This window comes from Parasteatoda tepidariorum, chromosome 10, assembly GCF_043381705.1.
Source record: "Parasteatoda tepidariorum isolate YZ-2023 chromosome 10, CAS_Ptep_4.0, whole genome shotgun sequence".
NCBI lineage: Eukaryota > Metazoa > Arthropoda > Arachnida > Araneae > Theridiidae > Parasteatoda > Parasteatoda tepidariorum.
Window position 1 is genome coordinate 66,841,576 of NC_092213.1, and position 23,522 is coordinate 66,865,097.

The following is a 23,522-nucleotide window of genomic DNA, read 5'->3' on the forward strand; positions in this document are numbered from 1 at the left end:
TTTTAAACAATTAAAAAAATTCAAATCATTAAAAATAAAGAAAGTTCACAAAGAAATACTAAAAACTTTCAACACCTTCTTTCAAATTTCTAATTTTGAATGAAACACATAGCAGATATTAATGATGAAATTCAATCACAGTTTTATCTAATATATTTTAAATAATAAAATGGTACTGTTTTTCAAACAAATTGAAAAATTCAGATTATTTTAATTCAATAAACATATGTCATTTGCTGTCTGTCATAAAAATTTCAAAAAGTTTTTATTTTTAAAAATTAGAATTTAAATTAAAAACAGCTACATTGTGAAATTATTGCTCTGGTTTTAGAAAATTCTAGATGTTGCAGGTTGCATTTATTTTTCTTGTTTTAGATCTTTGCTTTTTGCAGTTTTACAAAAATAACTTTTTTCCACTTTATAACTTTTTTTATTTTTCTTCAAAATACATATAAGTAGCCCATTTATCGTCATCTGATAATACAGAAACAGTGCTACTCAATGAGTAATTACTGAGTAGCAAATCTCCACAAAAATAGAAATTTTACTATGAAAAATTTTTTTAACAGCTTAAACATTTAAAAAATTTAAACTAATATAGGATATTTACTTTAAATTAACTTAGTATGTTAACTTAATTTTCTTACACACTAGTTCAACTAATTTTAAAAAGTTTAGGGCTAATTAATTTTACACTTATACAGAAGAAAGCATTATTATACAGACAATTGCATAGTTTGATTTCTTCTTAATACATCACTTCTCACTGGTAAATGTTAAGAAAATAACTGAAAACTCGAGCAACACTTCATTTAAAAGTGATTGTATTATTCACAAAGATATTTTTAGCCAAAACATAACTATATTGCAAAACATAGTTATCTTAAAACTAATTAAAAAACTTTATTGTAATTCATTTATTTATTTATACTGCTAAGTAACTCATTATTAACTTTCAAATAGTATATATATATATATGTATGTATATTAAAAAAACTGACATAAAACATATTTTTAAAAATTAAGGCCATTATTTTTCACTTAAAGGTCATTTTTGAAAGATTTTAGGGGTTTTTTTCTGTATTTTTTATGACATTTTCCTTTCTAAATATTTTTAGGTCATGAGCAACCCAGCCTTGTTTATAATCAACAGACAAAACTTAAGGAAGATTATAAATTATTTAAACTAAGAGGCTGTCATAACTTACCAGCTAATTCTGGATCAAATGGAAGCATTTGTGCTTCGTTTGACGTCACAGTATTTAGCGCTGATGCTGCAGCAGCAGCTGCTGGTAGAGCAAGCTGTGGGACTGAGGATGGAAGAGTGGGCTGATCTGTGGGATCTGCGGGAAATTAGATTTAAGTAAAAACAAGAAGTACAACACATGTGAAATATAATTAAAAATATAGATAGAGTACTATAGGGTGGCTTTAAAAAATTTTGTCAGCGGTCTTGTAAAATAAAGAAAATAAGAGACACAATCGAAACACCTTTACTGGTATTCAAGGTAATATCCCTTCTAGTTACTTCATTTTTGACTTTACAGCTGCTGGAATATATCAGCTAATACTGTTTTGTTATTATTCAAAGCACCACCGTGACTCTGCTATCAGGATATTGTGTAACTAGTGTAAACTTTCATACATTCTTTTCCATCTCCTAAATGTTTAAAAACTCCTCACCATTTCATATGAAAGCACTATTTTAATGATACTGTGACTCTGTTATCAGGATATTGTGTAACTAATGTCAACTTTGATACGTCCTTTTCCATCTCCTAAATGCCACTGAAAAACAAATTACTCACAGCTTCTTTGACTGAACATCTTGACAAACATTGCATACACATCCATAAAGGTTTTCGCTTAATTTAAAATAAAATTTAATGCTTTAACGGTAGTTCAGTTTTGCAGTGGCATGCCTTCTTATAAAACTAAACTCAGTGGCATGACAGCCCACAGAGGGACAAGGCCTACTATGCTCATCTCAGTTTTCTTGAACTTTGGGCTCTGAGGTACAAGACCAGATGTTCCGGTTGGGTGGCCAGCCCAACGCAGAACAGCCAGTGTTTAGCTCCCAAGCATGCTTGGTACTGATTTTATCGACCCACTGAAGGGATGAAAGACTGAGTCAACCTTGCCTGGCCCAAGGATCGAACCAGGGATCTGTGGCATGGCAGCGCGCTTAATGAAGAATATAAAAGTAAAAAATATGGTAATATTTTCCCCATCTAGAGTAAATTTTTTATAGTTTTTGTCCTAATAATAATAAACTCAGCTATTAATTTAACCACTCAACTAAAAAGTCCAAAATAATTGTTAAGTTAAAGGAATTAAATGAAAAGTGTGGAGCTTATTTAGTGAAATAGTAAAAATTACATACTAGTTATTAGCCATAGCATTTTCTAAACGTGAAATTTTAATCATTTTCATATCTTTTTTACCATAAACACATATGCAGAAAATTAGCTGTAATAAGTAAGAACACTTTTTTTTGTTTACCCTCTGCACTGTTTGAATGTTATTTTTAATAATAATTAAATAATATGCAAGCCAACTCTTCATTATTGAGTTTATATATAGCCGTGAAACCATATGCAACGTACGAATAACCATCTAAGCATATCCATGTTTTCACAAATATGCAAAAAGAATGATTTCTTTCAACAAATTGATTATTAACTTTTTTACATTACAAAAAAGATATCGACTTACAGGTATCTACTCAATTACAGATATAAATTACTTTTCCAGGTAAATGTCAATAAAATTCTAGACCACATATTGGTCAAAAATTTAAAATACATCTTTTTATTAAATAAATAAAATAAAAACTTACATTTTTAGGGGGAAAAAGGTATTGAAAGAAACCAAATATCACAAGGCAAAAGTTTAATATGTTAAACTTTAAAGATTTTATATTACTAAAATACATAAATTCTAACTAGAAGAATTAATTTATGCAGAAATATTTACAAAGAAATAGTACCATCCAAGTGAATAGCTGCTGGAAGAATTTATAAAGTCAATCTGCAGCACTATCTTCTCAAATTCAAATCTATCTGTGGCTTTAATGCAGTTAGGCAGATTATTATTATAAAATTTAAGCTTAGTTTAACACATATTTAGCACAATTTGCAAACATTAAATATAATAAAGTTATGCATATAAACTTTACGTTTTTTTAATTTAATTTGAATCTCATGTGCAATCATACTTAAGCCTTACCCTAAATTAGAAAAAATAGATGTTTTTATTGATCCAATAAAGAAATTAGAATCAATGGTTTAATTTGAAGATGTTATATAAACCTTTCATTTTAAAGGAAGAAATTAACAGAATTGTAAATTACAGCATTCTGATTCATGCCGGCTTAAAGTTTCTTTAAATGAAGATAATTATCATACCATCATAGGTACTTTGCTGACAGATCGGGAAAATAACATTTAGAAAGTTTTTCTTCGGGATAAATTTTTTTAAAAAAAGACACACTTTTCCTTATTTTTCACAAATGAAGACAGAAAAAAAAATTCTTTTTCATTTGATCTTTAATTTGTGCCTTGTTTTTTTGGCTAGCAATTGCTTTCTAACTTTTTTTAAAAAAATCTGATCTTTTTTTAAAAATCTCAGATGAAAAATAATCTACAGTACCTGCTGCCATGCTGGAAGGTTTCTGCTACTGGGATGAATAGTATTATTGAACAATTGTTCAAAAGTATTTTGTAGAAATTTATATTATGAATTTGTTAAATCAAATTAAATTTGTGTTGCCAAAACAAGAAATTGTTGCAATATGTATTGGAATTGTTTAAACTGGCTTTAAATTCAAACCTGTATATTTTATAGATTTGTAGCAGAAATTCTCCACATTTTTGGTTAACAACATCAACATTTCCTAACAATTAAAAAATAATAATCTAACAACTTTTATACTTACAATTGGAAATTATTAAGGATGACAGAAGTATAAACAAATTAACACTTTTACTTTCAGTTTCACTCTAAACAGTATATTTGTTTAGAATAATACTATTCTAAAATAGCATTAACTTTAAATGACATTAACTAAAATATAAATCTATTGCCTAAATTTTAAACCAACATTGAAAAGTAAACTAAAATACAAATACTCGGTACTTTATAAGAATTCAATAATCATTAAGTCACCTTCTTCTATGATAGGACTATGGACATCATAAACAGTATAAATGCCATTCAAGCTTAAATCCATGTCTTCCTCCATTTCTTCATCTACTTCCATTTCCTCAACCATTCTCATTGACATCTCCACTTTCTCCGTTATTACAATGCGCTCGATGACTTTTGATACATTATCCAAAGTTCTCGAGCTATCAAACCATTCTTCGTATTTTAAATCATTCACCTCTTTCCTGTCTTCACTGGTGGTACTCTGTAAGAAAATTAATAAAACTGTCCAAACTATATCATTCCACAAAATTTGAGTAAGTAATCAATAATGAAAAAAGTAATAGAAATTATATGCAGCGAAATCATTATTTATTTAAAATGTCAAAAAACAGATAACACCTAAGGAGAAATAAAATTCAATAAAGAAATCACAAATGAATGAAAATAATCAATGTATTAGTTTGCTATTGGGTCATCAAGTATGAAATTTGTAGAAAAGAAAGACTAAGTTGGCCAATAGCTTATGGATGTAAAGATTTTATTCGTGCTTTCAATACACTTTTGTAACAAGTTATAAAGGCAAGTGGGATAAAACCTTGACGGTTGAGAGTCAATAAATTTCTGCAAAGCCAGCTTTTCAGAATAAAATTATTTTCTATGAAGATGTCCAATTTTAAAAAGACGAGGTAGTCAGAGGGGGATAGGTCTAATAAGTATAGAGGATGTTGAAGAACTTCCTATTCCATTTCCTACAGTTTTGCTAAGATCATTTGCACAGTGCGTGGTTCGGCAATAAGATAGGTGACAAGCTGTTGACCAATCTAGGCTACTTCTCTCTAAATTTGTGCAAAATTTTGTCTAATTATTTTCAGTATATTTCTATCACGACTGATGAGCCTGGCTTTATAAAATCATTTAAGAACTTACTATTTAATATTTGCTTTTTTTATGCATGAATCAGAAGGGGTGTTTCTTGGGGATTGGTCCTCATTGCACCAGCACTAAAGCGAGCTAGCACAAGAGCTAAATACAGTATTTAATATTCCGTGTGATCTGCAATGTTGTTGTTCTACCTAAGAAATATTGCTTCATAATAGCATGAATTTCCAGAGTTTTCAATAAATTTTTCAAGCAGGTGAGATAGGTAACTTTTGAAGGGACAAAAGAACAGCAAAGTATTAAACTAATGTCAAAGAATAAGTTGTTAAGTATAAGTTAAAATATCCAATGTACGAAATTCTACAAATCAATATCTGCAACTTAAGAACATACATAGTTTTTTATAATTATTATCTTATTTTAGAAATAACTTTCAAACATTTTATTTATTACTCGTAAAGTGAATTTCCTACAAGCAGTCCTGTTTCTGTTTAAAAGCTAATTTATATTTCCTAATCATATCATTATTAGATTTTTAATTTTTGTTATATTTTTAAAAAAGGAAATTACATAGCAACAAAATGATTTTAACCTTGAATTGTTGTATGAGTAAATCAATAATAAAAGCAATAACATTCAAGTTTTTAAAAGCAACATCTTGAGGATGCATGATAAATGAAATTACAATTATACGTTTAAATCTGATACATACATCTTGAGATTCAGTAGATGGAAACCTCACTGCCATATCAAGAAGGTAGATGCAGAACTGAAGAACTTGTTCAGGTATGTCTGGATCATTCACAGCCTGTTAAAAGATAATTTAATTATATTATTATTTACTCTGTATAATTTAATATTAGTTTTTATATTTAAATAACTAGTGATACTAGTTTCCAGAAAAGACCCAGGTAGAAAGGCGTATACACCAATGTACCAAGCAATTATACAAATTGCAATTCAGTTATTTTAAAAACTTTGGGCAGTATATTTGTTTGCTACGTTCACTCCTCTTGCAAGTTGATTATGATTAAAAAGATTTATTTCCGTGGTAATATTCATTTTTAAAATTAGATATTTATTGCTTAAAATTTAAAAAGAAAAAAAAGGACACATAGTAGAAAATGTTACCATTTAGCACTTAGAAATATTTTACAATTATGTTATGCTTTCAGAAGTAGAAATAAAATAAGAAATAGTGTAAGTATAGATAGTAAGTGTCTTTTAGCAATGCCAAATCATCAATGTTTACCTATTTATTGACAAGCAACATCTAGTGCTACATTTTAATAATTCACTACCTTAGACCATAGAGAATATTTAATTACAGTGAAATAAAAATAAAGATATCTTGAAGTTTCAATTTTGATACTACAGTAAGGAACCGATTATCCGGAATGATCGTGACCATCGCTATTCCGGTAAGTGATTTTTCCGGTTTTTTTAATCGCTACAAAAAGCCGTTTTTTTATTGTTAAACCCAAGTAAAAAAATATATATATATGGAAATAATCTTAAAAAGAAGAAAAAACGATGAAGTAATACACTAAAGATTATTTTCAAAATGATGGTAAGGTAAACACCTTTCAAAAAAGAAAGAAAAATCCTAAAATCTTATGAGGAAAAAAAAAAAAAAATTTTTTTAATGGCGGGAAAATATATCGAATTTTATTCCGGTTTTTTGGTTTTCCGATTTCCGGATAACGGGTTCTGTACTGTATTATATTGGGTGTACAAATAAGTTCTCGCCGTTCGTCACAAGACAACACTACCAGAAGGTTATGTAGAAATGGACTGGTGTTAAATGTCTTGTTGTAAGTTTGTTCATCTGATAACAACATAACCTTAAAGTTTTGGTGATTCCGTATTTGCATTACGCAATTGTTTTCGTGTAAAAATGTCAAGTTTTGTGCCAAATAAGCGTCATTTGTGGGAACTTTTGGTTTACTTCTTTAATTTGAAGAAATCTGCAATGGAGAAACAAAAATATCCAAAGCCTTTATTTTCCTCTTAAATTTCTGTTTATTACAAAAAGTACAGTTGAACCTTGATCCATCATTCCTGCATCTTTCACTTTCCGGAACGTATCATCTTGTTTAATCTGTCTCATCACAAGCGCTATCTTTATGACATTAATAACACTTATTTAGATCGTTTCTGAAATTCAAAGATACCTGGATCTATTATTCAGAAATTTTAAATCTTTTGTTTTTAAAGGAAAAGCAATAACTCCAAGTGCGAATGATGATGAAGAAAATTTGTTACAGTTTGAAAAAAAAACACCTCAAACATCATGTTTGATGTCTAAGTATCAGTGGATGAAAATGCTGAAACCTGTTGGATAATGTCAGTCAAAAATATATTAGCAGAAACTGGAGAAGTGCAAAATAATAATGATGATGAAATAGAAACACAATAAGCGGCAAAAATTGCGGAAGCCTCAAAAGCGTTTGAAAGAAAAAGAAACATTCTATATTTGCAGTAATTTACACAAAAAGGACAGCAATTTGTCCCAAATGCGGAAAATGTGTTGAGAAAATAAAAGAACTTGTTCAAACAAAAAATTTCAATGAATTTTAAATAAATAAATTTTTTTATTAATCTTTTTGCATTATAAATATTTTTGAAGAAAGAACATACCATTAAAATATTCCATAATTATAGTAAATTCATTAAATTTGAAATCTTTAATATTTTCATTCCTTTTTCAAGGCATTTCACAGTGACCTGCATTAATCGTTTTCCTGTATCAATCAGTCATAATAAATTGACAAATGAAAAACAATCGATAGAGATTCTACTGTATTGAAAGGGGTGGCCTTCTTTGTGGCCAAGCGTATTGTGGTATATCGCTTGATTAGAGTGACAAATAAGAGAAATACATAAATATTAAAGAATAAAAATACTTACTCTGTGCAAAATTGTGAAAATAATACCATGCATCGTTTTGCAATGCAATATTCTACGAGGGTCATGAAATTGTTTAAAAACTGGATTAGGTATTCTAAATGGTGCCCATGGCCTGGCAGTATTTGGAATCTTGTTAGATTGGCGAACACTAAAGAAAATTGAAAAAGAAGTCTATGCATATATATATGGAAAATTAAAAGTACTATTCTTAATTTTTCAAAATGAGAAATGAAGACTTTTTCTTTTTTTTGTTCAGAATGTGAACTTAACATTTTATTAGTATCCAATCAAAGTGTGAAATTGATTTAAACAAATTTTAAGATAAAAACTTTAAAATAATAAGGCAAAATGGAAAAGTGCTAAAAGCTGCTAAAACCATATTTGTCTTACGTAAATAAAAAGTTGTAACCAAAAACAAGCAAAATGAAATTTCCTCATACATACTTTCTAATTTTAACTAACATTCGTATCTTTAAATTTTCGTTTTGCGTGCTTTGGTTTAACTTTTTTATTTAAATCATTTTATTAGTATCAAATACGTACTTCACTTAGCATGCATAAAAAAACACAATAACGAATTTTTGAATATGAAACTCCATCATACAAAATATTGGCATAAAGTCTTTTTTATTATAAAATTTTTTTTGCATAAACAAATAACACAAAGGCATTAATTTGATCAACATTTTTTAATCTAATAACTTACTAATTCACTCTGACACTACAAAAAATATTAATAGCATTTTTATTACATCAGTTTCAAAAACAATTGGCACACGTGTAAACTGCAACAATTTTTTTTACTCAATGTAAGAATGATGTAAAACAAAAACAATAGAAATAAATTTAACAGAACTTAAATAAAAAACCAAATAATTGTAAAGTTTTAAAAGCTACTAATTGATGATACATGAATGATCTCAAGAGTTAATAACTAGTGCAAATTATAAGTTAATTATGATAATCACTAATTAATTAAGGCTGGGATTTGGGACAATTTTTATGGGTTTACGACTACCAATGTTCAACTCTGTAGCCTTGTAATTTAGAACCCAATCCAGAAGACAAGGGAACTCCTGGAACGAGTATTGGGAGAAATTTGCCTTCATGGAGGACTTTTTGATGAAGCTAACCCGCATTTGCGTTATATGGAGAGGAAGACCACGAGAACCTGTCACGGTTAGCCTGACGGCAAGGGGACTCTAATACATGATCCGTCTACCACTGAGGATATTTCTCATCAGCACCGTGGTAGGTGTAAGCTGGATGCGGAATTCATATCGATTGGGATTTGAACCCGGTTTGCCTCATTGGAAGGCGAACGCTCTATCCCCTGAGCCATCGCGGCTCAGTAGACTTCATTGTACAATTTCACTGATCAACAAACGAAAACCAAGTTTACAAGGAGGTTATAGTGGCACAGAGTGAAAAATCCTGAAAATTTTACGTGCAAAAAAATTAATATCAATTTATATGCCATACATGTTATTAATTAAATGTATATAACTAAATGTTTACACATGTTTATAATTAAATTACTTATTAATACAGAATATCATACCTTTAGAGTAACTAATTCAAGGAAACATTTACTTCATACAAAAATTGCGATATCAGATTTTAAAATGGAGTGATTCTGAATCGCAATATTGAAGTTTAAAAACGCAAAAATAGAAATTGCAATACTAAGTTTTTAAATTGCGCAAATATGAATCACTGCACATAATTATAGATCTAGTGAATATGAATAATATTGGTTTTAAAAAAGCGGGAATACGAATGGTGGCATTGGGTTTTAAACTTGCATGAAAACGAATCACGATATTTGGTTTTAAAAATGTGTTAATACAAGTCGTATCATTGAATTTTTAGATCACGTCAATAGGAACTGCAATGAAAGATTTTTAAATGGTGTTAATAAGAATTGCAATATCTGCAGATTCTGGCACAGTTCCAAAATATTCAAAATGGCAAAAATCTGCCAAACCAAAAGAATCAAACTAATGAAAAAATGATGTAAGACATAATTGTCGAAAGAATGCATGTAAATGTCACGTTAATGGGATTTATAAAAAGCTTCAAAATTTTGTCGGATTATAAGTTTTTGACTCGCGGAAGTCCACAAACCAATGGTCTTGAGATAAAGGGAATTCTACGATATTCGTGCAAAAATCGTATGCCCTGCTTCTAGTTTTTAGAATCTGAAGAATGATACAAAAACTCGGAATACAATTACTCCTGGTTTACTTTGATACTTGAACTATTGTCCTGTGACTTTTAAATTTAGAGATTTGAGCTTTTACTTTCAACAATATACCATGACATAAATTCAAACTAATAAAATTATTAAACAATTGTTTTTTTTTGCATGAATTATAAATCGCATGTGTATAATGTATACTCAAGAGATATTTGTTGATTTATTTCCAAGGTCGTCATGCATGATATGCCAATTTAATAAAATCATATTGCACAGGTAGTTTTTAGTAACAGATATGATGAGTCCTGCGATCACATGTCTGGACACATGATGTTCCATACTGCCTTCGCAAAATATTATCAATACTAAATAAATAAATGAGAAAAACATACTGAACTTTTAAAAAATAAATAAATATATTTTGCATTTGATTTAAAAGAGCTTTAAATTAAAGAAATTTAACAATCAAAATTTAACTGTACATACCTTTTTAAGCTACAAAATTAAATTATATTTAAAGTGTTTTTCAAAGCATTTTTTAGTTACACAGTTAATATATTAAGAAAAACATTAAGTTTAAATGAAAACATTTAATAAATTATCATTTTACAATTTAAGAATATTAATAACATCTGCGAGGATAGTTTAAGAAAAATGAATTATTGTATGGGTAAAAAATATTCTTACTATTGAGTATATCTATCTAAAGATGACTGGTATTCTCTTCTATGAACTGATCTCAAGAGAACATGTATAGGATTATATTCTACTTCCCATATGTGAGGTTTGGGCACAAATGTTCCCTGAAGCATTGCACCACCAGTTTCAAAGTTAGGCGCTTTATAATCAGCAACCTACAATATAAAACATACATCTTTTGACACTCATTTAAGCACTTTTCAGCATAAACAATAACTTAAATCTACAAGAAAGCCTCTCACAAGCAAACAGGCTGAGCAGTGTATGCACAAACTAGCCTAAATTGCAAGGCAACAGAGAGTTAAAAGAAATATAATTTCCCTTGTACTGCTAATAGAATGTAAAAATAAGTATAAAGCACAAACTATCGTGCACTGTTATTTTAAAATGTTTTCTTTCTGGGGCTTTACTGATTTTGCTCTTACTTTTTTTTACAATCTGCAATAAATGAGCTAGTTTGTCCGTGACTTAAATAATAGAGCTACATCTCAAAATAATAAAATCAATCCTAATAGTGTATCTTAAAATTATTTAATTTTCTAGATATCTCTATCCAGAATTTGTGCATATGGATTAATAACAGTGTTATGAATTTTAAGCAGTTATTTCTACTTCTTGAATTTGTTTATAGTTTATATATTTTAATTTTTATAGCTAGTATGTAGATAAAAGCTTTATCTTAAATATGTATGATGTTTTTTTAAATGTTCCTTAGATATTATTGAAAATTAAGTATCAGTGCTATTAGCAGGACACGGTAACAGACAATAAAAAAAATTTTCAAGCAGGCGATATAAATTTAGTCCATCTTTTAAAATATATATATATGTTTTTTTCCAATATGCTAGTAGGGGAATAAGACATCAGTGAATGCTTCTTTTAATGTGGAATTGTGAGAAATCGTAATTAAAACCATGATTGTTCAAATATAAATTCTTTCTTGTTTTAAATGTCTTTGTTTTACCTATCAATAAATGGATGAGTAATAAATCTGCATATAAATGAATGCATTAAGTAGAGAATTAATCATCTGTGCTACCTTATCCATCATTTTTATTTTTCTAGGGTGCATAGCCAGATCTTTCATCAAAAAATAAGCACCTTTTAAGTACTTTTTAAGCACTCAAAAAATATTTTTAATCACTCCCCCCCCCAAAAAAAAATCATAACTAGGATCTGTGCAGTGACAAAATTTATTTTAAAGTTCTTAATTTATAAACATAAAATCAATAAAATTCAAATACTTTACATAATCATGATAAAATAACTAGTTTCAGATAAATATTGCAGAAAAAATTTTAAAAATCATGAATTTTTTGCAATTTAGAACAACAATCGATGCGGCAAAGAAAAAATCTCTTCTTAAAAGATAAAAAATTAAGCACTTTTTACAAAAACCAAATAAAAAAAGCACCTTTAAGGGCTTTTAAAAAACGTAAATCAAAACTAAGCACTTTTTAAAAATGCTATGCACCCTGTTTTCATTTGGTAAAACTATTTTTGTGTTTTTCTCTGTGCATTGTTTGAAGTTTTAGAGCATAATTTGAAGTATTTGAAGTACGTCACGTATAAATGAAAGTAATTTCTAATGATTTCGAATGCCTTAAACTTTGCTTTCTCAGTTGCCCATATTAAGCTTAAAGAAATGGGAAAACCAATGGAGAAATTGGTATAGAATTACACATGTTTAATTTCAATATAACAGAAACACTGATAAATTTTGTACCTTTCCAAGAATGGTTTCAAAATTTTTGTTTTGAGTAGTTTCACCAGATCGATCAGGTAAGAAATCCATGAGTTGAGAGTGTGTGCGATCACTCATACACAATAATGAAACCATCTCTTGCCTAATAATTTCTTCTTCCGTTTGACCTGCATAATAAACAGCAACACATAAAAAAACACATCAAATGTATATATACATAAATTAGAATTCATTAAATCAGAGAGCTCACATTAAACTTGAATCGGCCGGAATTTTGCACAATGTAAAACCTAAAAATATAATACTCTAATATGCCTATTATTAGCAAAGTAAGCACAACTAAGCACATTATCATTTTCATGAAGCCTCAACAAGGCTTTTTTCTTAACACTTTTTTAAAATGTCAACAATTAGATTTTTAACTGCTGAGAACTTTCGGAAATACTACACTAAATTTTATTATTGTATTTTAGAAAGCTTTTGATTTTTATGTTCAATAAAATGGAGAATAACAATTAAAAGATGAAATCTAAATGTGCATATCAAAAATAAAGTTAAAATTGCTAGAAAATTGTGTGTTATTTTATTAATTGTGTGTCTTGCAATAGTTCTTCAAGATTTTTTTCATTTTAACAGTTCAACCAGATTCAACAAAAAATGATACAGAGATATTCTACGAAGATACGGTAAAGATATTCTTCCTACAATTATTTGGTTATTAAATAGTTCTCAATGTTTAGTTCTCAATAGTTCTCAATGCCCTTTTGGATTACCATGGAATATTTTACATATGTTGCTGCTAATGGTGAGGCTTTTTAGGGGTTATTTTTCAAGATAAATCAATTGTAAAAAAATTACAGGGCATAAGTTTCTAATTGACAAAAATGTATTGATTGACGATAAAATACAGATCTTTTCTGTCTTTAGCATTGCTTTTATTCTTGTTAGTTATATGAGACAAAGAAGAATTTAAAATAGCAATCTCTTCTTCAATTGTCCTCAAAAATATTTGTTAGGTAAGTTAACCAATACTTTCCTAAATATTGTCGATATTTTTCTTACAATAGTTGAATCAAAATGTTAATCTAATTAACTGTAACAAAATAAATACACAAATTTTAGCATTAGCATGTTAACTATATTCAGGTGTTATCAAAATAAAGAAGAACTTAAGAAACAATTATCCAAATTTAACATATTTATTAGGATAAATTAGAAAAATTTAAAATACATTAAAAGGAATTAATACATGCAAAGATATCCTTTACAAGTATTAGACAAGTAAAAGTCAAAGAACTTAAGAAGCAACTAAATTTAATCTGCTTATAACTTGCATGTTTCTTTAATAAAAAATAACTTACCAATATTTGTTTGAATTGAAAGCAAGGTAGCAAGAAAAGAAAGGGCTCCTTCTAGCATAGGCAACACTTTATCACTTTCCAAAAAAGAGTTAGTCCGACTGGGATGAAATGTTAGCCATTCCCAAACATGAAATCTGAAAACACCCCAGTAATAAATTTTACATTACTATGTTGGAAGTTCTGCAAACAATTTACGTAAAAAAAAAACTGAGTTGAGCAAAAACAAAGAGAAGTTTTAAACAATACCTTTGCATTACTGTTTTCAAAAAATCGTCAGGATCTAACTTCATTGCACATAACTGAAGAATGAACAAATCAGCATCAACAATCGAAACACAGAAATGGCACTGAATGTAGGTCATCGCCTGGCCTTTGATCTGTAATCCACTGCGGACCCACATGTTGCACAAAATCTCATGGAAAGCAACCTAAAATTTATTACAGAAAAAGTCTGTTATAACGACAATTCACAATAGCCGAGCGACAATTGTCCTTATGGTGTGACTGTTGCTATAGCAATTACACCAATTAAATGTTAAAATAGAAATAAAAAATAATGGAATGCAATAGTGTACAATAGTTTTTGATGCAATTGATCAACTGAATATTGATAGTTAGATGGGAAATAAGGGGCTGTAGTAGATAAGTAGCCAAGCAAAGGCTAAGTAGGTCAACCATTTGAAACAATATTCCTGAAAATAGCAAAAGATTTTTATTTTTCTTTTGTAAGGAGGAAGACAATTTTGTCAAAGGTTGTTCACACATATGTCCACACTTTATTAACATAAAGCAGTAAGATTTTATGAAGAAAATAAAATGAAAGGGTTTTCATTTTTCACTTTTCAGTACTGATACCAGAGATAAATAAAATTTTCTTCATTTTTGTCTTTTTTAGTACAGTAGAGAACCGATTATCCGGAATGATCGGGATCATCGCTATTCCGGATAGCTGATTTTTCCGGTTTTCTGAATCGCTACAAAAAGCCATTTTTTTTATTGTTAAAGCCATCTAAAAAAATTATATTTGGAAATAATCTTAAAAAGAAGAAAAAACGAAGTAATACAGTAATGATTATTTCCAAAATGATAGTAAGGTAAGTATCTTTCCAAAAAGAAAAAAAAATCCTAAAATCTTTTGAGGAAAAAAAAAAAATTTAAAAAATGGCGGGAAAATTTATCGAATTTCGCTCCGGTTTTTTTGGTTTTCCGGTTTTCTGATTTCCGGATAACGGGTTCTGTACTGTATAATTCTGTTCATTTAAATGGCATAAAAATGAATCTCCCTTAAAAAAATACTAGCTATATCAGAAGGCAAGGCTAGTAATTTTTAAATCATTATAAACAATAATTCAAATTAATAAAACAATAATAATAATTTCAGAAAAAAGCATTTTTTTCTTCAAATCCTACACATGAGAATTGAAATGCTTAAGAATTTCAGAACTGAAAAAATGAAAGTGTTTGCTTTCTACATTTTCATATTTTCTACCTCTTAAGAATGAGAATCTATTCTAAAAATTTAGGAAATGTCATGAAAAAAATAACTTCAAAAAAATTATATAAACCTACTTCAAACTTTTGTTTTAAAATTTGAAAAACAGACAAAACTCATAACATAATTTGGTCTATTTACAAGTAACATTAATGGCAGTATATCTGAACCTTAACAACTGAATTCTGTAAAAAAGAATAATTTAATTATTTTGGGAGGCTGAAATAAGCAATAAACAGATGAAGAAAATATGATAATTTGATAATTTAACTGAAAAGATGAACACAGAATGCTGATTTTTAGAGAGAAAAAATAGAATTGCCTGGTTTTTAAGTAAGAGTTTATAAGGTTGAAAATAAAGATATAATGCTACAAAAAATTTATTTTATTTGGCTTTATTATTCAAACTTAAAAGAACAACATTTCTAGCTGAGTATTAATAATTAAAGAGCAGTGATCAAGATGCCTAAACTATTCCTCCTCCTGTCTTCTAGACAAAAATTAATTTAAAAAATTAAAATTAACTGCTTAACTTTCCTTTTAATTTTTAAAACCTGATGAATTCAGACAAGATATCTAAATTATCTAAATTATAACACAAAAATTAAAATTTTCAATTTTAATTATAATCTTCAAATATCGAAAGAAATTTCTTTGAATCTTGAAATTTTTGAAACAAACTGAGACAAAGTTTTAATCTAAAAACAAAAAGTGTAATTTATCTAATAAAAGCTGTAATTAGACAAAAATATAAAAAAATTTCTACCACAGAGAAATGTTTAATTTTATTCAAAAAAAGTATGATCAAGCTTTTTAAATATATTTTTATACTTTAATATTTTATAAATATTATTTATCAGATTTTTTTCATTTAAATATAACTTATTTACACATTGATTTGAATGTGAACGATTAAAATGCTTATAATTGAAACAACAATTTTCAGACAATAAAAGATTTAAGCCTCTAAAGTTAAAATTATTTAGCCCTGTGGCCTTCCCCTCAAAAAAGTTGTGCAACGCTAATGAAGGTAAAAAATTTACCTAAGTAAATGATTTTGGGAAAAAAGAATAGACAATAAAAGAGGACTTACTTGTGCTTGGAGAGGATGCATCATCAGTAACTTTAGAAATTTCTCATCAGGAAGAAGTTCATCCAATGAGCCACCCTGCTCTCTCACTGCTTCCCCAAGAAATGATGCAAAGCATCGATGTAAGGGAATGTGGAATGATACTTGATATGGATTGATCTAAACACAGAAAATAAGGTTAGTAGAGTAGTAATAATAAAGAAAATAAGTTATAAAAATGCTGAAACAGAAAAATGTTTTAAAAGATTACAAACTTAAATTATACGCAAAAATATATTATAATTGAATTATTTTTATTATTGATATCATCATATCCAGATTTAGCTTAAAATATAAGCAACATCATATCTTATAAACTAAGCATCATTACAAAAAATTTACAATCAAAATAAATTGCATTGATTTTCTATGCGCATTTTCAATTATAATTTATAGAAATTTATTTACAAGAATTTTTACCTAAGCATCAGACAAAAATGAATCTATCATAACAGGTGCGTTTTTTTCTCTGTTTTTTTACTAGTGATACCAACATATCCAGATTTAGATTACAATATTAAAAAAAAAAGTGTCTTATTAACTGAGCATCATTACAAAATTTACAATCCTTATTCTATTTTACATAAGTTTTTTTTTTTAACAGTTACTTCAGCATCAGACATAAAAGTAAATTCGGTGAAATAAATTAATTTTAACAGTATAAAAATCTAAAATTAATAAGTTAAAAACTTCTGTGTGGTAAAACCTTGATTGACCGAAATAATTAAGACCTAACCTACTTTGAAGAAATAGCATTTCTGAATAAAAGTCCAATTGTTCAATACTGGATAACGGAAGTTCAATCATTGTCCAATTTTGCTACTAATTCATTCTCATTTATATATTATAATTCATACCAGACAATTCAAACAAATGTTTTCACGTCCAAATAAATACAAATATTTTATTACATAACTCATTAATATTATACTAATGATAAGCTGGCAATAACCATGAGTTAAAAGTTCTTAGAAAAAAAAGGAAAATATTTCATTTCTTGTCATCTAATGTAAGTATTAATTAACAATGTATTAAAACTCAATGTGCACTATATCTATGTAAAGTGATTTGCACAAATTAAGACGTCAAAAAAAGAAGACAATAAGTCTTACCTCATCTCCAACAGAAAAGCCAATAGCTTGAAACCAATCATGAAGAGCTCTAGTACAAATTTCAAGCACTGTTTTGGTGCGATCTAAAGCATCCTAAAAATGGAGAACTCAGCATATTATAATATTTTCATAAAAAATATCACAAAAGCAAGAAGCTTAATATTATTTTAAAATAATTTTTAAGATAAATTTCTAAATAATTCGCTTTCATCACCTCTTTTGTTTGGCCCATTCCATAAAAGTTTATAAAGTTTAATCTATAAAAAAATAATTAATAACAACAAATAAATGAAAATTTAAGCTGACTAAAAAATAAAGCATACTTTACTATAAAATTTTAAAAAATAAAAATCATGCAGAATTATTAATTTGATTCTTTAATTTGGCAAACAGGAAGGAAAAAATACACTTTACTAAAAACTGATAAAATAAAACAGTTTATAGAAAAAAATTAAGGCATAATGTAAATCATTGAGCAACTAAAAAAACTTTTAATTATCTCCAAAACTAGATTTTTGGACAATGATATTGATTAAACAATAATAAATATTGATTAAATGTAGAACTTAGTGACCAAATAGACGATTAATAGTATACAGGTCTTGAGACAAAATTAATAAGATTACAGACCGGGTACTGATGTTATAGCTGTAGTTTGGAGCTGCATTTCAATATTTATCTACTTTTTAAAATCTAACCAATATTTTAAACACAACATGCTTTTTTGAGAAACATTTCAAATACAAAGAAATATTTGTAAGCATACAGCACAAAATAAATAACTAAAAAAAAGAGAAGCATTACTATAAGCTAGACAAGTATTTAAAAATTTCAAAAAAAAAAAACAAAAAAAAAACACTTTATTATTGATGTACTATAATAAAATAATTTTCACAGTTAAAATAAGGTATTGGATAAATTAAACCATAAATAATACTGTCAACAACAATAGCTGTTGTATACAGTATAAAACATTAGTTTAGTTTACCGAAAACCGAGACATAACTTTTAATGTACTGACATAATAAATGGTTTCTTACTGGATTTTTAAGGTGGGAAATCAAAGCCCACATTGGTGTTGCAGAACTTTCCAGTTCAGCAGAAAAAGCAGCGTAGTAAGTATTAGATTCAAATTCAACGTGTGATTTCAATTCACGATTATTAACATTCATACCTGAAAACAAATTATTAGTTTTTAAAAATGGTTAGCAAAATAACAAAAGGCATCTGATAATAAATAGACCAGGTTGACCATTCAACTTATCTATAACAGAAGAAATATCAAATAAAATTATAATATATAATATAAAGTAAACAAGTAAAAATATATTGTGTCCCAAAAATTAGAAAAATAACAAATGAAAAATTTAAAAATATTAACTTAAAACTATGCAATTATTTATTTACTTTTTAATACAGTGAAATCTATTGGGAGTGACCACTCTCTTTACTACTGTAAAATGGTCATTAATAGAGGTTGGACCTTCATTGACTTTTCAAAAATAGTATCGAAGGTGCATGATTTTTCGCAAACGATTTCAATTTTTGTCAGTGTCAGTTCCTTGGTGCAGGAATGACACTTGTGTGTACGCAATTGTGTTAGTGTTATGCAAACCAGATTAATGAATAAAACTTAGAGTCAATAAAAATGATCCCTACTGATAAAAATATGAGTAAAAAAATTTTTACCAATTATGAATGATAGAACTATTTAAATAACTAAACATTTATGGTTTTTGTTTAAGTTTCATTTTATATCGTGAAAATTAGACAGCTTTAAAAAATGAGAAGAGATTTGCTTGCTCAAGATGCTTAGTTTTTCCAAAATAACTTTTTTTTTCTAATTTAACTTTCTACTATAAAAATAAATCATTGATAGCATCATCTTCAGTGCACTCTGATTGCAACACAAGATAGTAGCACCAACCTTTTAGATGATCTCAAAAAGAAATCAAATATTCAATCATCAAAAAGAAATAAGAACCACACAAATATTTTGAATACATTTTAAGCTACTTATTTGTTTAGTTAATATTTTTTGTTTTGATATTTTTTCTTGTTTCCTTATTTGACGTTTTCTGCATTTGGTGCAGAGATTTTCCCGGTCGCTAGAAAAGGTTTTGATGCTCTCTCCTAAAGGTTTTCTTCAGCACAAAGTCTATGGAATATCTGCCGACATTGGAGAAATAAAATAACGGAGATTTTACTAGCGACATTTCTTAGATTACGAGTAAACTTTTGATACATAATCATGTAACTCAAAAAGAGAAATTCAAAATTGGAAATAATATAAGCACTTACATTTAGCGAAGTAAAAAATATGTTTATAAATCCTAATCTAAAAAATATTTTTTAAACCATTATTTATAATTACTTAAATTATTAACAGTCAACATACTGCAGTGCTGGCGATAGCACTATCTGTTGAGGAATAAGAGAAATATTTTTGCCATCAGTGGATATTTTATAGCCATTTTTTATTTTTTTTAAAATTCAACAAACACAGAGAAATTTGAGAATATACGGGTAAGCAGGAGACTTGGCAGATATGCTAAGGAAGAAACTCTGTGCCTCCCAAAAGTGGTCGCATATAGAGGAGGTCATTCATAGAGGTGGTCTTTCCTTGAAGTTTCACTGTAGAATAATTTTATTTATTCAATTATTTTTGCTAAGTGTAATTATTTGTCCTTCTCTAAAATAATTTTTATACCTTACTTTTACTTTATTTAATGTTACTTTTGAATTTGAATTATTTACCGAAGCATTTTTGGATCATACATCAATTATTATTTTTTCTCCTGAATTCTCATAAATATTGAATTAAGATCTTAAAAATAAACATTGTAGAGTGAAATTACTAAATAAATATATTGTGCTACAAAAGCTAAATAAAACAGTTTTCATTTTAACTCCAATAAAGTTAAATAGTTAATAATACAAATATAAGTTTTAATGTTAAAAAAACAATGATAAAGCAACAAAAGTAATAGAGAAGTTATGAAATTCATAAAGAAATTTAAAATTAGAGAAAAGTTCCCATACATGATAATCTGTTGATTTGCAAGGTTAGAACAGTAATTTCTGCCATGACACACATTAATATTATTCATCCATTTACAATTATTCTTAAAGGTTTTTTACCTTGAAGTAAAGACAAAAACTTAAACCACCATGAGAGTAGCGTAGTATCACTAATAAACTCATACGCAACAGCACTATGGGTAAGAACATTATTAAGGTCACTGATTAACGGCCAATAACAATGTTCTTTCATTATGTGATGACTGCAATCAACTACAAAATGATGGTTCTTTTCAGCACCTACAAAAGAAGAAAAAAAATATATATAATAATAATAATAATAATAATAATAATAATAGATATTTATTCATGCATGTCACTACAAAACTCACAATTATGTGAGAGTGCCTATTAATATATACAAATAATCAATGAGCACCTCGCACTATACCTATAACCAAAAACTAATTAGAAACTTATATAATTAGCATACTTAATTTTGAAACTATTCTTCCCACTAATTTCAACAAACACCGCAATTATAACATTAAAATCCTACATGTAAAGATACTAATTCAAGGTGTAACAACTTTCAAGTTTTCTGTCATTTTGAGTCTTTTTTCATTTATTATTATTATTATTTTTTTCCTTAAAGAAAATTTCTTCAACCGAAACATGTTTAAAATAAATGTGGCTAAAAGATTTATATAGAATAAAGATTTATATAGAATAAAAAAAATTTAAATATAAATTTGAAAACAACCTGTAAGAATTTGATTTAAAAAGAAATTTGAATAACTACTTACTGAGGAAAACTGTATGAAGTTTAGTTAGATAGTTAGATTAAATTTTTGTAAAAAAATCAACAACTTTTGAAAACAAAATTTTAAAAATATAGCAAATACATTTACTTATCCAGCTGAGAAAAATAAAAAGTTTACACTTAAAATGACAATCACACAAATTTTAATCCCTACTTACACTGGAGAGTACTTTTCTGTGCAATTGAATGCATCATACGGTACAAGCTGTCAACCATTACATGAAGGAGTCTGTACTCTTTAGTCATTTGATAGGCCAGATCTTCATTGCTAAATAACTGTACACTCACATGCACAACTCTGTTGGAAAGAGTATCAGAGTCCTTGGATTCTGCAAGCATTTTGTTGATTCTTCCATAGTGATTCACAAAAATCTTTGTAAATGCTTGCTAAAAGATTCAATGAGAAAAACAACATAAATTTTTTAACAAAAAGTTTAAAGAAAAACATAACAAAAATTTAAAAGGTTAAGGGAAACATAATAATTCTATCTGAAAGCAAAATCTAATCTCTAATCACCACTTTCAAAATAATACATTTTTCAATGATGCTTACAAAATGTAAGCATAGGTAAATACATAGTAGAGCCTGAAATTGATTATTCATATAAGGAAGATTTTATTTTTAATGATGAACAATAAAATCTGACAAATTGCGATAAAAAATTGCCTTAGACAATCATAACATGAACATTCTAGGAAGCAATGTTTGTTCTTGTTCATTTACGTCACACTAGAGCTGCACAATGGGCGATTGGGGGTGGTCTGGGAATCATCCCTGAAGATGATCAGAAAACATGCCATAACAATTTTGATCCTTTTGAGCGGATGGCACCCCGCTTTGGTAGCTCGATGATTTGGTAGCCGCATGCGAAGTCAGGCATTTTACGGCAAAAGAATTTAACGAGGACCAAAACTGCATACCCTCGGACCCTACGCAGAATCATCCAAGTGATCACCCACCCGCACACTGACCGCAGCCAGTGATGCATGACTTTAGTGATCTGCTGGGAACCATCTTATGGATCAGTCCACTGTGGGACCAATGTTTTTTATAGTTGTTTGAAAGTTGGTCTATTTATAATAGTTAAGAAAAGTGAAAACAATTATAGCTAATACAGCCTATTCTCTTTAGTATGACCCCCCTTATAGTGATCCTTTCATTACAACGATTACCTGTTTGTTCTTCCATACATGCAGTGTTATAACATTGGCACTGAACCGTTCATTCAAAAATATCACACAAATTTTAGTCATTAGGTTTAGAAAAGGTTTCAAAGAAATCATTTAAGTATTAAGTCCCTTTGATGCTTGCACACAAAAATGCAAAAAAAAACCTTGAATCCTCTTTGAATGAAGGAAGAGGGACATGTGATGTCCTAAATTAAAATCCTAGTGTGGTTGTAATTTACGGTCCTTCTTTATCTGTTTAGCTTTCTTTTTAAAGGAAGCAATAAATTTATCAATCATATTTTTCTTGCTTAATAAACTCTTTTTTTGTGAAATGCGAGGCTATTGTCTTTTGTAAACCAGCATATTATTTTAAATGCATTTTTTATCTATTAAATATTATTTTAAAAGGTATATTAATATAGGAAAGAAAATTGAGTTGTTTGCAATTTTAATGTTAGTTACTAGCTCCTTATTAAAGCAAAAGCACTTTTTTCAGCTATGAGTTAATATTTACAATATATTTGTGAACTCATGATTAGGACTGGGCGATATTAGAAATTATATATCGTGATATATCGTCAGTTTTGCATCGCGATATAGCGATGTATCGCGATATAGTATTTGTGAATTTCATTTAGATTAAGGCACAGAAAGTCAGATTTCTATCAAGACTTCATACGCATATTGATTTAAATCAATTTATAAATTTGAAAATATATATGTTTTGCTAAAGAAAGATATTAAATAAATTGACTAAGATGTACAAATCTTACTTAAAATATTTATTGAAAAAATGTGTGTAGATACAGAATGAAATATTTGCACTTCTTTATCGTTTATAAGGTATAAGCAGTCTTAATTTAAGTTAACCC

At 28.0% G+C, this 23,522-nt stretch overlaps 1 protein-coding gene across 2 annotated transcripts in view; it reads right to left on the reverse strand.

Annotated features, from left to right (window-relative positions):
* Positions 1–23,522, reverse strand: part of LOC107447150 (Ubr3 ubiquitin ligase) — a 79,040-nt gene that overhangs the window by 38,781 nt on the left and 16,737 nt on the right. For both annotated transcript variants that reach the window (XM_071186782.1, XM_016061985.4), the window contains exons 7-19: positions 21,639–21,867; positions 20,778–20,957; positions 18,677–18,810; positions 17,637–17,729; positions 16,489–16,644; positions 14,150–14,331; positions 13,904–14,037; positions 12,564–12,709; positions 10,826–10,992; positions 7,939–8,086; positions 5,741–5,836; positions 4,168–4,411; positions 1,209–1,343 (exon numbers count right to left, since the gene is read on the reverse strand). In XM_071186782.1, coding sequence (XP_071042883.1) covers positions 1,209–1,343; positions 4,168–4,411; positions 5,741–5,836; positions 7,939–8,086; positions 10,826–10,992; positions 12,564–12,709; positions 13,904–14,037; positions 14,150–14,331; positions 16,489–16,644; positions 17,637–17,729; positions 18,677–18,810; positions 20,778–20,957; positions 21,639–21,867 — 2,044 coding nt within the window. The remainder of the gene's footprint in view (positions 1–1,208; positions 1,344–4,167; positions 4,412–5,740; positions 5,837–7,938; positions 8,087–10,825; positions 10,993–12,563; positions 12,710–13,903; positions 14,038–14,149; positions 14,332–16,488; positions 16,645–17,636; positions 17,730–18,676; positions 18,811–20,777; positions 20,958–21,638; positions 21,868–23,522) is intronic.